The sequence below is a fragment of the Leptopilina heterotoma genome, unplaced genomic scaffold, assembly GCF_015476425.1.
Source record: "Leptopilina heterotoma isolate Lh14 unplaced genomic scaffold, ASM1547642v1 Lhet_70, whole genome shotgun sequence".
NCBI lineage: Eukaryota > Metazoa > Arthropoda > Insecta > Hymenoptera > Figitidae > Leptopilina > Leptopilina heterotoma.
The window spans coordinates 2551106-2564168 of NW_025111162.1; the positions used below are offsets into that span (position 1 = coordinate 2551106).

At 32.7% G+C, this 13063-nt stretch overlaps 1 protein-coding gene across 7 annotated transcripts in view; it reads right to left on the reverse strand.

Moving 5' to 3' along the window:
* Positions 1-13063, reverse strand: part of LOC122510570 (disintegrin and metalloproteinase domain-containing protein 10) — a 1090443-nt gene that overhangs the window by 972794 nt on the left and 104586 nt on the right. For 6 of the 7 annotated variants that reach the window (XM_043625327.1, XM_043625328.1, XM_043625329.1 and 3 more), the window contains exon 2: positions 5524-6042. In XM_043625327.1, coding sequence (XP_043481262.1) covers positions 5524-5683 — 160 coding nt within the window. In that variant the 5' untranslated portion in view covers positions 5684-6042. The remainder of the gene's footprint in view (positions 1-5523; positions 6043-13063) is intronic. The other variant, XM_043625326.1, reaches the window with a different exon arrangement.

A 13063-nucleotide genomic window follows, 5' to 3' on the forward strand; every position in this document is an offset into this window, starting at 1 on the left:
AGTACCGCGCCGGTGGGTCAAGATGGGGAGATTTGCAATTTTTTTCATATTATTAATTTTATGATTTTTTAAGAAACAGATGGCCTTTGTTCTTCTTTATTACTAAAGACTGATTCCCAAAGATGGTTATTAAATAAAATAATAAAATATGTATTCGAAAATTTTCGTTTTTTTGCGGTTTAAACATTGAGTACCCCGTCTTGCCCCACTCTCCCCTATCCTCATTTTTCTCAAAATCATGAACATAATTATCTATAAAATCTTGGTCTAAAAAATTTTTAATAACGAAAAATCAGCAGTCTTCTGAATCAAAGCTCCCACATTAAGATAATACATTTTTAAGTTTCCGACTATCTGTAAAAGAGATGATTCGAAAAGAGGATCAGGTACGATTTATCGGTTTGAAAATTTGGAATCTGGAAGTCATTTAGAACAACTCCCCACCAAGTTTGTAGCGTTACATTTTAGAATAACCTGCCCACCTCTGAGGAGACCTGTGATCCGTTCTGTACAAGTAGTGTTCTAAGTCGGTTATATTACCCAGAGAATATTACCGAGAACGAGAATATTACCGAGAATATAACCGACGATTAAATTCTCTGAGAATTTAAGAGAATGTGACATAACCTCACTTTTGTCGTTACACTGTGGTAAATTCGATTGTCCGACGTTGTGTTTTTATTTAGTAGTTATTTTGTTAATTAAAGTGGCTATATTTTTAAAGATTTAAAAAATGACAAAACCAAAGAGTGTAAAATGGAAATATTTTAAAAGCAATGAATACAAAAACAATTAAATTCTTCTGTAAATTTTGTAAACAAGAATATGCCACAAATGCTATATATTGAAGGTACTTGCACAGCTCTACTGACTGCAGGTTGTCATGGTAACACATAAGAGCAAGAGAGTCAGAAAATTCAAATTAAATGGTTTTTCTCTCTTACTCTCGCAGCAGAGCTGACAGAAAGCCTTTATTCACAAATAATTTCAAAATATTTATTTAAAAAATTTTTTAATTCATTGTATATAATGTTAAATATAATCCTTATTCTTTATTTATCTATATTCAAAAGTATCTAAACTTTTATTCGTATTAAGTTACGCATATTTTATAAACCTTATAAATGCAAATGACATTAAATTTATAACTTAAAAAATTTGTGGTTTTACTTTTTTTTATTTACATATATAACTTAAAGAATTTTTTTAGATAAAAGTAATCATCGCAATTGTGCTGAATTATATGTATTTATATTAATAAAAATAATAAATATACATTATTTAAATAAATAAACTTAAATTCTCAATATTCTCTTAAATTCTCTTATATTCTCTTTAAAAAATTAAATTACCGTAATTTCCTCAGGGAAATTACCCCAACTTAAATTCTCGAGAATTTAAGAACACTATGTACAAGATAACGAACAAAATAATATTCGGTTGCCTAAAATTGAATTATCAACCTTTAACGGTGCCTTTGATAAATGGCTCGAGTTTCATGACTCTTTTAAATCCATGGTTCACAACAATCAAAAACTTGCCGATATTCAAAAATTACACTATTTACGTTCTTGTTTAAAGGACGAAGCAGCGTCAGTAATAAACTCACTAGAAACATCCGCGGAAAATTACTTTGTCGCGTGGGAATTGATAAAATCGCGTTTCGATAATTAGCGAATAATAATTCAGAATCATGTCAAAGCGTTCATGGAATTACCTTCTCTCTCAAAAGAATCAGCCACACTATTACGTAAACTAATAGACCAGATTCAAACACACTTAAGAGCTTTAAAATCTCTTGAAGAAAATGTAGAATATTGGGACACTCTATTAATCTATATAATCACATCCAAAATCGATCGTACTACACATAAAGAGTGGGAAAAATCATTGACTGGTACTACGATGCCAAAATTGAAAACATTTGTCACTTTCTTAGAAAATCGCTGTCAGATTTTACAAGCTACTGACTTTAATACACACGCGAACAACTCTCAGGTCAATTCAAGCGATGGATCTATTAAAAGGACAAATCCCAATTCACAAAATAAACGACAAGCACTAACCGTTACTAATAACACAGCTAATTGCGTTTTTTGTCAGGGTACACACAAAATATTCGCATGCGAACAATTTCGAAAACTTGCCATTTCCGATAGATTCGCTGCAGTAAAACCACACACTTTATGTTTTAATTGTCTCAACAAAGGGCATAGAAACGATGATTGTAAATGGCAAGGATGTAAGAAGTGCGGTCGGAAACACAACACATTATTACACTATGAAAAAAATGATACAAATTCAAAGCAAACTCAAGAAGTTAAAAACACAGAAAATTCACACCAGGAATCGACTACAGCGTCTCTTACGGCTTGTAATGCCATTGTCCCTAGTCAAATTCTTTTATCCACTGCATTAGTCGACATTCAAAACAGTGAGGGAAAAAAGAGTTAAGCGCGAATATTATTAGATACGGGATCTCAATACAATTTTATGGCTAAGAAATTTGCGGATGCATTGGGTTTACCTGTTAAAAAGATAAATGTACCTGTTGAAGGATTCAATCAATTACAAACTCGAATTAAAGAATCAATAAGTACATCCATCTTTTCAAAACAATCAAATTATACCACAAATTTAGAGTTTCTTATTATTCCTCGAATTTGCGATTATTTACCAGGGCAATACATCGACAAACAAAGCGTAAATATACAATACGCGTTCACGACCGATATTGAAAAAATGTATAGACAAATTTTAGTAGACGGGAGAGATACACCTTATCAACAACTCCTGTATAGAACAAACGAAAGTGAGCCTATAAAAATTTATCGGACAAAGACTGTATGTAACTTATGGGACCGCGTCAGCCCCCTTTTTGGCAATTCGCACCCTTTTTCAACTAGCAGATGATGTTAATTCAGAATTTTCAGAGGTTGCAGAGGTTTTTTGCATCAGGTTACGTGATAATTTAATTACGGTTACCAATAGCGCAGGGTTAAAATTAAGAAAATGGGCATCTAACGAACCTCAACTCTTAGAATCGTTACCTGATGACACAACGCAGGTAGAATTATTCAGTAAGTCGGAGACCCAAGGGGCCCTAGGGGTTCAATGGAACACAGCAAAGGACGTGTTGAAATACAAAATAGCAAATCTCGATGAATCAAAAGTAACAAAGAGAACAATATTATCTAATATTGCGAAATCATATGATCCGATCTGCTTGTTAGGTCCAGTAATTGTAACAACAAAATTATTAATGCATGGGTTGTGGAAATGTGAAGTAGATTGGGATGAGTCTGTACCAATTGATATTCAAACAAATTGGAATATTATAAAATCTCAATTAAAATTATTAGATTCAGTTGAATTTGATAGGAAAGTGATTATAAACAATTCAATTGAAACGGAAATTCACGGATTTTGCGATGCTTCGGATAAAGCGTACGGAGCTTGCATCCATATTTGATCAATAAATAAAGAAAATGAAGTGCTCACAAATCTATTGTGCTCAAAAAATCGTGTTGCTCCTCTAAAGTCAATTTCATTACCAAAGTTAGAATTATGCAGAGCTCTATTATTATCAAGTTTACTAAAGGTTGTTAAATCATCATTATGCAAAGAAATTGATAGTATTTATTTGTGGTCAGATTCGACTATAACACTGCAATGGATACAGACTCAACCTCATTTACTAAAAACATTCGTAGCAAATCGCGTTTCAGAAATTCGCAACAACACGGTCGGTGCGAAGGTAAGGAAACGAGGTTATTGACAAGCCATTATTAATAATTAAAATTTGTTTTAAAATTAATGATTTTTAAAATGTTTATAATTTAATCGTCTTCTGTAGACCCTAATTTGTTTACATTCCAAATATGAAGTAAATTGAATAATATTTGTCAAAGATATGACGATTTATGTTTAAAAATTCAATGAAATTTTAAAAATAAAATTTTTCAGTTTTTTGTAATTATAATGAAAAGTATTCATTTTATAAAAAAATCTTAAAGGAAAAAAATATGCGCCATCATACCTTACTAGCTATTGATGAAAATATGATGGTGTTACTTCCATACAGCGCGAATTGAGAAAAATGTAAAATACAAAAAACTGTTGTCCAACACTGAAATAATTTTAGGCAGGCTGCTGGCTTTTCATGTCCGAAATTAGTGCCCCTTGCACAGGGCTCGCATCTCACCTCAAAAAAGCGAGCATCTACTCCCGAAAGGTGAGCAGCTGCCCCTGAGGAGTTGCTGCTTATCTTTCGGGAGTAGATTCTCGCCTTTTTGAGGTTAACTGCGAGCTTGAGGCAGCGAGCTCTAGCGGCACTCATGTAAAGCCTGCAGCCTGCCCAAAATTCTTTCAGTGAAGGTCTAACCATACATTTACCAGACTCAATTTTCAAAAAATCTTCACTCTGGCACTGTTAACACACATATCCAATAAAACTTTTTTTTTCACTACTTTTTTATTCAAAATCAATTAGAGTACAAAGCACTCGTTGGATCATTAATACTACTGCATATAGAATGTCATCACGATAAAAAACATCGACCATAGTGATAAGACGCTTCAGATGTGACGTTACATGCCAGATTTGACAAGTCCGCCACCATACCTTACACGCCACGATACCTTACATTCCCCTAGTGAAATTCTATGACAGTGAAAGTAAAAGTGAAAATCTGTGAAAGTAAATGTAAAAGTAAAAGTAAAGTGAAAATTTGTGAAAGTGAAAATCTATGAATGTGAAATTGAAAGTGAAAATCTATGAATGTGAAAGTAAAAATTTGTGAATGTGAAAGTAAAAGTGAAAGTAAAAGTGAAATTAAAAGTGAAATTACGTAATCGACCCCCAGTTGTTCTCTCACATGCGAGAACAATGTTTGATTGGATTCGGGGAGTCTCAGCACCAGATTCGAAACAACTCAAACGCGACAAGCAGAGTAGCGCATAGCGACGTCTAGCGGGAACTATTAAGCCTCGGACTTCTCTCAATGTAACTTTATTTACTCTCCCTGTCTTATACAGGGTTCGAGGCTCAACAAATACATAACACTTCAACCTACTTAACATTTTACCTTAAACTCTAGCGAAACTTAATACTATCTATAATCATATATCCCTACCTATTTTACAATCTAAACTTATTCAATTTTCGACCTATTTTCGACCAGTGTCAGAGCTTCCGTTTACAGTTCTATTATGCCAAGAAGAATTAAATATTTTTAATATCTTCAAAAATTGCTAGACATCAAAAACCAGAATTTTTTTAATCAATTCTAGAAATTTAATACTTTTTTCAGAACTTTTGATAAAATTCCCTGATTTTCCCCTGACTAATTTCATTTTCCCTGACCTGTGGCAACCCTGTGAGTTAAAGGGAAAATCAATCATATTGAATTTTCCTGCTACAAAGAAACAATATTCCGCAGCTAGACAAAGCGAATTTTTGTTCTTATCGAAATAAGAAAAGGGATCTTATTGGCGCGTGTATATAAGGAGACAGTGACTCACCTTTGTGTGGTGGTACCGGTTGGAGAGGCCAGGCATCGGTGAACGTCAACCACATGACCAGCAGAACAACCAGGTGCAATGCTCGGGCCCATCGGCCTTCTCGCGGGGACATTACGGGCCCCCTGGTCACGTGGGCCCAGGCCAGTGGCGTAACATGCATTGACCTTCACGCATTCGCCACTAACGCTATCTACTGCAATCCAGATTTGTGGTCATCTCACTGGGTACAGCACTGTTGTTAGAATGCATCACTGCTTCCGACTTAATCACAATTTCAAAATACACAACACAACAAATATAACTTTCAATGACGAATTTCTTCCTGCTTTTTCGGCTACTCGTTCAACATATGATAATATGACATCTCAGAAAAATGCTTCCTTATTTCGTGGGTACCACTTCCTCTAAAATGTTTAAGAGACGCTTTTTCTTTTTCCTTGTTTTGATGCGCCTTTGCACGTCATCTTTGTACAGGTTCGAAAAACCGGCTTCAGGCCTCTTCGTCGTTACAATATACTGCTGCAAACAAACAATTATATGGTCCTGTTAGTCAATTCCCACAAAGCGAGGTCGACGGATTTTATCGCTCCACCATGTACATATATAATATTGTTTTGTACACAATTCAACAATACTAATTATGGGAAACGTTCATTATTCTACGAAAATTTATTACTGTCAAACCACTGTAACATATAATATTGACAAATAATATCGTCCTCCATTGAAATTAATCGATTGACGACTAATTTCAGCACTATCTTCTCTAATTAAGCAATTTTCAATTATATACTCTGAATAATTTAAATTATATCAAAATTAATACTAATAATAATAACAGTAATAATAATTACAACCAATGATAATAGCAATAACAATAATAATCATATTAATAATGACAATTAACAATAATAATAATTATTGTATTCCTTTTTGTTTTGTTTTTTTAAGATATCTTTTCTTTTTAAAAGCTTAGAAATCAAATCATAAATCACAGTGATTTTTTCATGTAATATTAGATAAGAAAGGGGATTAAATTTAAAAAAGGGGAATTTTTAAAATAAGTTAAAATTTTTGTATTATAGCGCATAAAATTTATTTTAAAGTTTTTTCACTTTTTCTCTTAATAACTAGGGGAGAGTGGGGCCAAATAGGGTACCTTTTTGAAATTGGCTGTTTACAAAGACTCAAATAACTTAACCGATTCAACTATGCATCAGAATTCTTTGTAGACTTGTTACCTTTGACTTTATTACATGTTTTTAATGGTTCTAAAAATTGTAACTTTTGACAAAAGACACTGTCAAAAATCCAAATTTCAATTTCTTTAAAAACCCCTTTGTTCAATCACGAGATATATTCACTCACTAACAGAAAACTTTTGGTATTTTGACTTTAGATGAAGCAGTCAAAAGATATCTTGACCACCACAAAAGCAATTTTTTATCAAAAATTTTATATCTTACTTATATAATAGTGTAACCGACAGATTAGCTCGGTCGGATAAATGCCTCGCTCGGCGGACGCTGTAGAACCAAGGGTAATTGGTTCGCGCCCATTAGCGTGGGATTTTTCCGGCACGTGAGATAATCTGAGCGGGAGGTTTGACGTCGAGGTATAATGATGTGCACTGTCGATTATTGTCCGGTACACACCATTAGAACTCGACTGTCGATAAACCGGTTGTACTCGGAGAGGTTTTCTACAGTTTCCCTCTCCACTGGCGAGAAAACCCATTAGACGGGTGGTCCAGGCAAATGCGAGTACTCCTAATTTCAAGACGTTCTGTAGACCCAAAATTTAGTATAAGTTTATTGTATGTAAGAAAAGTTTCCACGGGGACACTTGTAAACACTAATATTAAGGCAAAAAGACGAGTGTATAAATAAATCAAAAATAAATATTTAATAGTGTACTTTCACTTACCAAAGTATGTTCAAATAAACAAATTTATTTATTTGATAAAAAAAAATTATTAAAAAAACATACGTTTTCAGGTCGTTTTGAGCCATGTAACCCCTTAAGTAATGGATGGGGCTAAATGTTAAGTGTATTTTTTCTATGTTCTTTTACATTTTTTGTGTGTTTCGGGTTTATATGTTTACAAATTATTTATTTGATGTTAGGCAAGTACGCGGTCAAAAAACGAGACCGCTCACGTGAAATAAACGTTTCCCGTCCTTATCCATAACATTATTGAACTGTATTAGATCGAAAGTGACAACACTGAAAAAATGTTGGGCCGTTGGCTGTACTGGTTCGGAAACAACCAGTTTCCCTTTCAACCAGCACGTCAGACGTCCTTTTTCTAGACAGTAGACATACTTTTTCAGCGCATGCGTTGTTCTATGGTTTAGGGAAACAGAGGTTGAACAGAAGAAGTAAGTCAGACCTGCTGGTCAGAAGGAAAACACTTGTTCTGGCGTTTTAAGAGAACCAGTACAACCAACGGCCTAAAACTTTTTCAATGAACCAGTGTAGAAATTTAACCATTTGTCCCTGTCTCTATTAAGGCCCTCGCTAGACTCTATTTATCTATCTTTTTAGATAAATAATTCAGATTAATTAATAGAAAAACTTTCCAGCATTATTTATTAAAAAATTCTGCATATTATTTAATTTTTTAACATATTTAAAAAAAATTTCAATATTGTAGAATATTCTTACAAAAAATTCCAATAAAACAATTTTATTAAATAAAAATCTTTTATTTAAATAAGTAGGGTGTTGTGGGGTGATGTGCAACGTTTTTTTTCGTTAGACGAAAAACATGTCAAATATTTAAATTTTTAAATATTTCAAAATTGAATGACTTAGAGGCATTATAATAGAATATTTGTGCATTATTACATTTTCAGAATTTTTAATTTTTCCTACAAATTTTTCGCTTTTTTGAAAACGTCTGTTTTTGCATTTTCCAAAAAGTTGGGGTGATGTGCAACACCAGTAAAATTCAGGTATGTAATGCATAAATATCTATGAAAATCTCTTTAATTATTAATTTTAGGCTTTTTCAATGTAAACTAATCGAAATCTGCCAAAAAAAATTTACTAAGGTATAGTTGACCTCCAAAAAGTGGAGATTTCACCAAAGAAAAAAAAATTATTTTTTAATTTTTTATTTATTCATAATTAAATAAGGAATATAATTGAAGGAAAATAACAAATCACTTTTTATTCATCATGTGAATCGCAGTTATGGCACGTAAAAAGTAGTTACGTCCACCCAAAAAAAAGTGTTGCACATCACCCCAAATATTCTCCCAGAACTGAAGTTCCATTATTTAATCAACAACTTATTAGAACTAATTACTTAGAAAATTCAGTGGTCAATAGGTTGAGTCGTGAGGCAAATCAGTTTTATGACAGAGTAAATTTTTATGGCGTTTCGCTTAATGCGTTTGTTAGAGAACTACGCAAGCAGATTTTCGACAAAAATAATAACAATGCGGTCAACTAGTAACGTAAGATTTTCATTGTTCAGTACATTGTACGAAAGGGCAATATAAGCCCGTTTATATACTAAATAAATAAATATGATATTTTGCGAAAAATGATTTATATACGCAACACAATGCAATGGAAACACAAAATATAAAAAGATATTTCAAAACACTTATAAAAGCAACAATATGCACATTCTTATCTATAAAATAAATTAAAACCCTTCACGAAACGACTAGAAATGTAAAGTACGAGAAATATTTCCTTCTCGAGAAATTTAAGTCAACTTACGTATACAGCAAACCTAGCTGCGACCTGTCTCGTGAGTTTTATATCAAAAACAAGCTACTGAGGACACAAACAAATGTCAATACTTGGCTCTGTTCAATATCGAACTGTAGATCAGAAATCGGCGGTGTTGCACATCCCCCCATGTTTCACAACACCCCACATCACCCTAAACTAAAATAGTGAAACATAAATAAATATTAATTATGTGGATATAATTAATTTTTATTACCCACATTGTAATATTATTAGTAAAAATAATTTTTTTAGAAAAATATGTATGTGCAATTATACCTTAAGGCGTACTTGCGTTTGCGAAGGCAAAAAATAGGCCCCACTTTAATGTTTTTTTCACAAAAACTTTATTTCAAATATTAAAAACGATTTTTGCACCTTAAAGTACATTATAAAAACTACAAAAAGAAAAAATTGTTTCGTTTTTAACCGTTATTTACGATTCGTAGAGGGCCTCCAAAATTGGCGATCTAAAATTTCTAAGAGTTTGCGGTGCCCCCTCTAGAGCCGCTCCTGACAGTCTAAAATCAAAAAAATAAAATTTATTCTTTAGTATACATTAATACCTAGATGACTAATGTGATGAAATAAAAAAAGTACAAAAAACGAAAATGCGGTACTTTTAAAGTCAAAAATTCAAAAGATAAAAATCATCATTTCTTAAAAATTGACTTTAAGAGGACGCCATTTTCGTTTCTTTTACTTTTTTTTATTTCATCACATTAGTCCACTAGGTATTAATGTATACTAACGAATAAATTTTGTTTTTTAGAGTTCCGTACACCGTAGGTGTACTGACGGAACCCTTATGAAATCACTCGTGTGTCCGTCCCAACCACGCAAAATGGGCTGCCCCCCCCCCTTAACTTTTACAAATCTCAACCTGGTGAGATGAAATTTGGTAGGGATCTTCAGTTTTAAGTGCAGAATACAGGAAAAATATAGCGAACCCGATTGACGGACATATTTGCGAACTAGGAGGGAAAGAAATTAAATTTTTTCGAAAAAAGTGCAAAAAATGACCCTGTCCCCCCCCCTTAACTTTGGTGTACGGAACCCTCGATCTTAGTGCGAGTGCAACTCGCACTTGTCCGATTTTTTAAATTTCCTAAAAAAAAACGAGAAAAACGACGATTTTTTGATTTTAGACTGTCAGGAGCGGCTCTAGAGGGGGCACCGCAAACTCTTACAAATTTGAGATCGCCATTTTTGGGGCTGTCTACGAATCGTAAATAACGGTTAAAAAACGAAACAATTCTTTCTTTTTGTAGTTTTTATAATGTACTTTAAGGTACAAAAATCGTTTTTAATATTTCAAATAAAATGACTGTGAAAAAAACATTAAAGTGGGGCCTATTTTTTGCCTTCGCAAACGCAAGGACGCCTTAAAATGTTTTTGACAATTAATAAAAATATTGATTAATAATTAAAATAAAGTTACAATATTATAATTACAATAATAAATTCAACAATATAATTATAATAATTATAGTAAATATAACAATATAAAAAGTAAAGTAATTAGTAATGTTTAATTTTTCAATAATGTAATAATGAATTATTATTAACTATCATTAACAATGCAGAGTTAAATAAGAGTGAAAAATATCTCCCTAAAATTCATAATGTAATTTAAGCGGATGTCCTTCCAACCTAGCGTGGCTGTGAGGTATGTGTATCCGATTGGCGTCCCCAAGGTTTAAGGATCGATCCCTCATGGGCAGAAGATTTTTCAATTCTAGTTTCAGGTTTTTCGTGTACAACATTCGTTAATAATGATAATATGAATGAAGAATTAAATTATATATAGGTTACGTTGAAAAATAATAACTTTTAGAACCGGTAGAAATAAACTAGAACTTCTATTTTACTGAGCGTGCGTGCGTGCATTAGTGTTATGTGTTTATATTTAGTGTATACACTGCAAAAACTAGCGTCTTCGAAACGTCTTATTTTAAGACATTAGACGTTTTGAAAACGTCTAGTCTGGAATAAATGACTAATTCATCTGTCTTTCATGCAAAGTGTCTAAAAATTTGAGACACTTCTTGCGTCTTACAAATGTAAACAAGTCACTTTCAGTGCTTATAATTTAAGACATATAAGGTAGACGGTAAAAGTGTCTACATTTAAGTCATTTTTGCTAATTTAAGACGTTTTCGAAGTAAGACACTTTGAATAAAAGACATTTTGTGTATTCGAGTATCTTCGGTAATATTCGTCTTGCCTCGTCTCGATGAAAGTTTCCCGCGCAATATCAATGCATACATGCATTTTTAGGTTATGTATCGATTCAAGCAGAAATTTCATCTGAATGAAGACACTTTAAACGTCTCCAAAATAGTCACTTTTAACGTCTTCCTGAAAGACATCCCAAAACGTCTTACAAATGAGGACAAAAGTGTCTCAAATATAGACACCTGTTTTTGCAGTGTAGTTATGTAGGTATATAGTTATGTACACGGAGAGAAAAATCAAGCGTTTTTAGTATGGAGACTTCCTATGGTAATTTTGTATGAACGCCCTGCTTAAGAGGCGTGTCCTTATACCTCAGTTGCATGAAACATATATACTAAAATAGCATGGATCTCTTGCAATCGTAGTATACTGACGTCCCATGCGTTTAAAGGTAGAACTTTTATGCTGATAACGTAGAAATTGATACAAATACAGCAGAAATTTTACGCCTATTGCGCATGTGCATTCTTTTACTAAATAAGGTTAACTGTCCATACTAAAAACGCTTGATTTTTCTCTCCGTGTATATGTTCGGAAATAGAACTTAAGTGTGTGCGATCTTCGAAATTCGACAATCCCCGTGCGTTTTCTTCTCCCCTCTTCTACTAAAGAAAAGAGATGCAGCTACTTACTACCTGCCACTACCCAGAGAAAGAGAAGCGTCATTTTCATTGGGCAACCAATCAGAAATTTTTATTTCTTTGTGTGCGTGATTTCATTTTACAAAACTCGGTTTCTAATTTTTGTACTACCTGCACGGAGAGAAAAAAACAAGGCTTTTCCCCATGAAAAAAATGCATTTAACGCGTGAAAATTATCACAGTACAAATGCAGGATGCTCACGGTTTTTCCCGGTGAGATTCTTGCAACGAACTTAGGCCAATAAAGGCTAATGCGTGGCCTAACCGCTAAACGCAAGAAATTCATCGGGAAATCCGGTGAAAAAAAAACCTGAAAAAGTCATGAATTGAAGTCACGGGAAAAGCTTTGTTTTTTCTCTCTGTGTGGTTTTCCATTTTGACTAACAAAAATGTTGGTAAATCCTATAAAGAAATTTAGTAATTTCTAAAATGATGATATTTAACCCTAGAAGGAGTACGTTAATTTACTCACCCTCTAAGAAGTAACTGGGGTGTCCCGACACCCCACGCTTTAAACTTGTTTTATAAGGTTTATATTTGACGTAAAAAAATTAATTATAGTGAATTGATTGGTTTTTTAGTAAGGAATACAATAATATTATTCATATTTTGATAAATTAAAAAAATTTTGAAAAAAACCATAAAATTCCAAAAAAACACCAAAAAATTGCAAAATTGACTTTTTTCACAAAAAACGTTGTAGTTTCTTAAAAATTTGACTAATTTAAAAACTATTTTAGGTTTTTAAAGTTAAATAGATACACTTTTGGGGGAAAAAATTAGTTTTTGTATTACTTCCAAAAAACATAATTATTTGAACGTATCTGAAGTGAAAGACATTAAAGACAATTGACGAATTGTGAAAATCATAAAAATGAACTATAAAATGGACTTAAACAATTAATATTTACTAA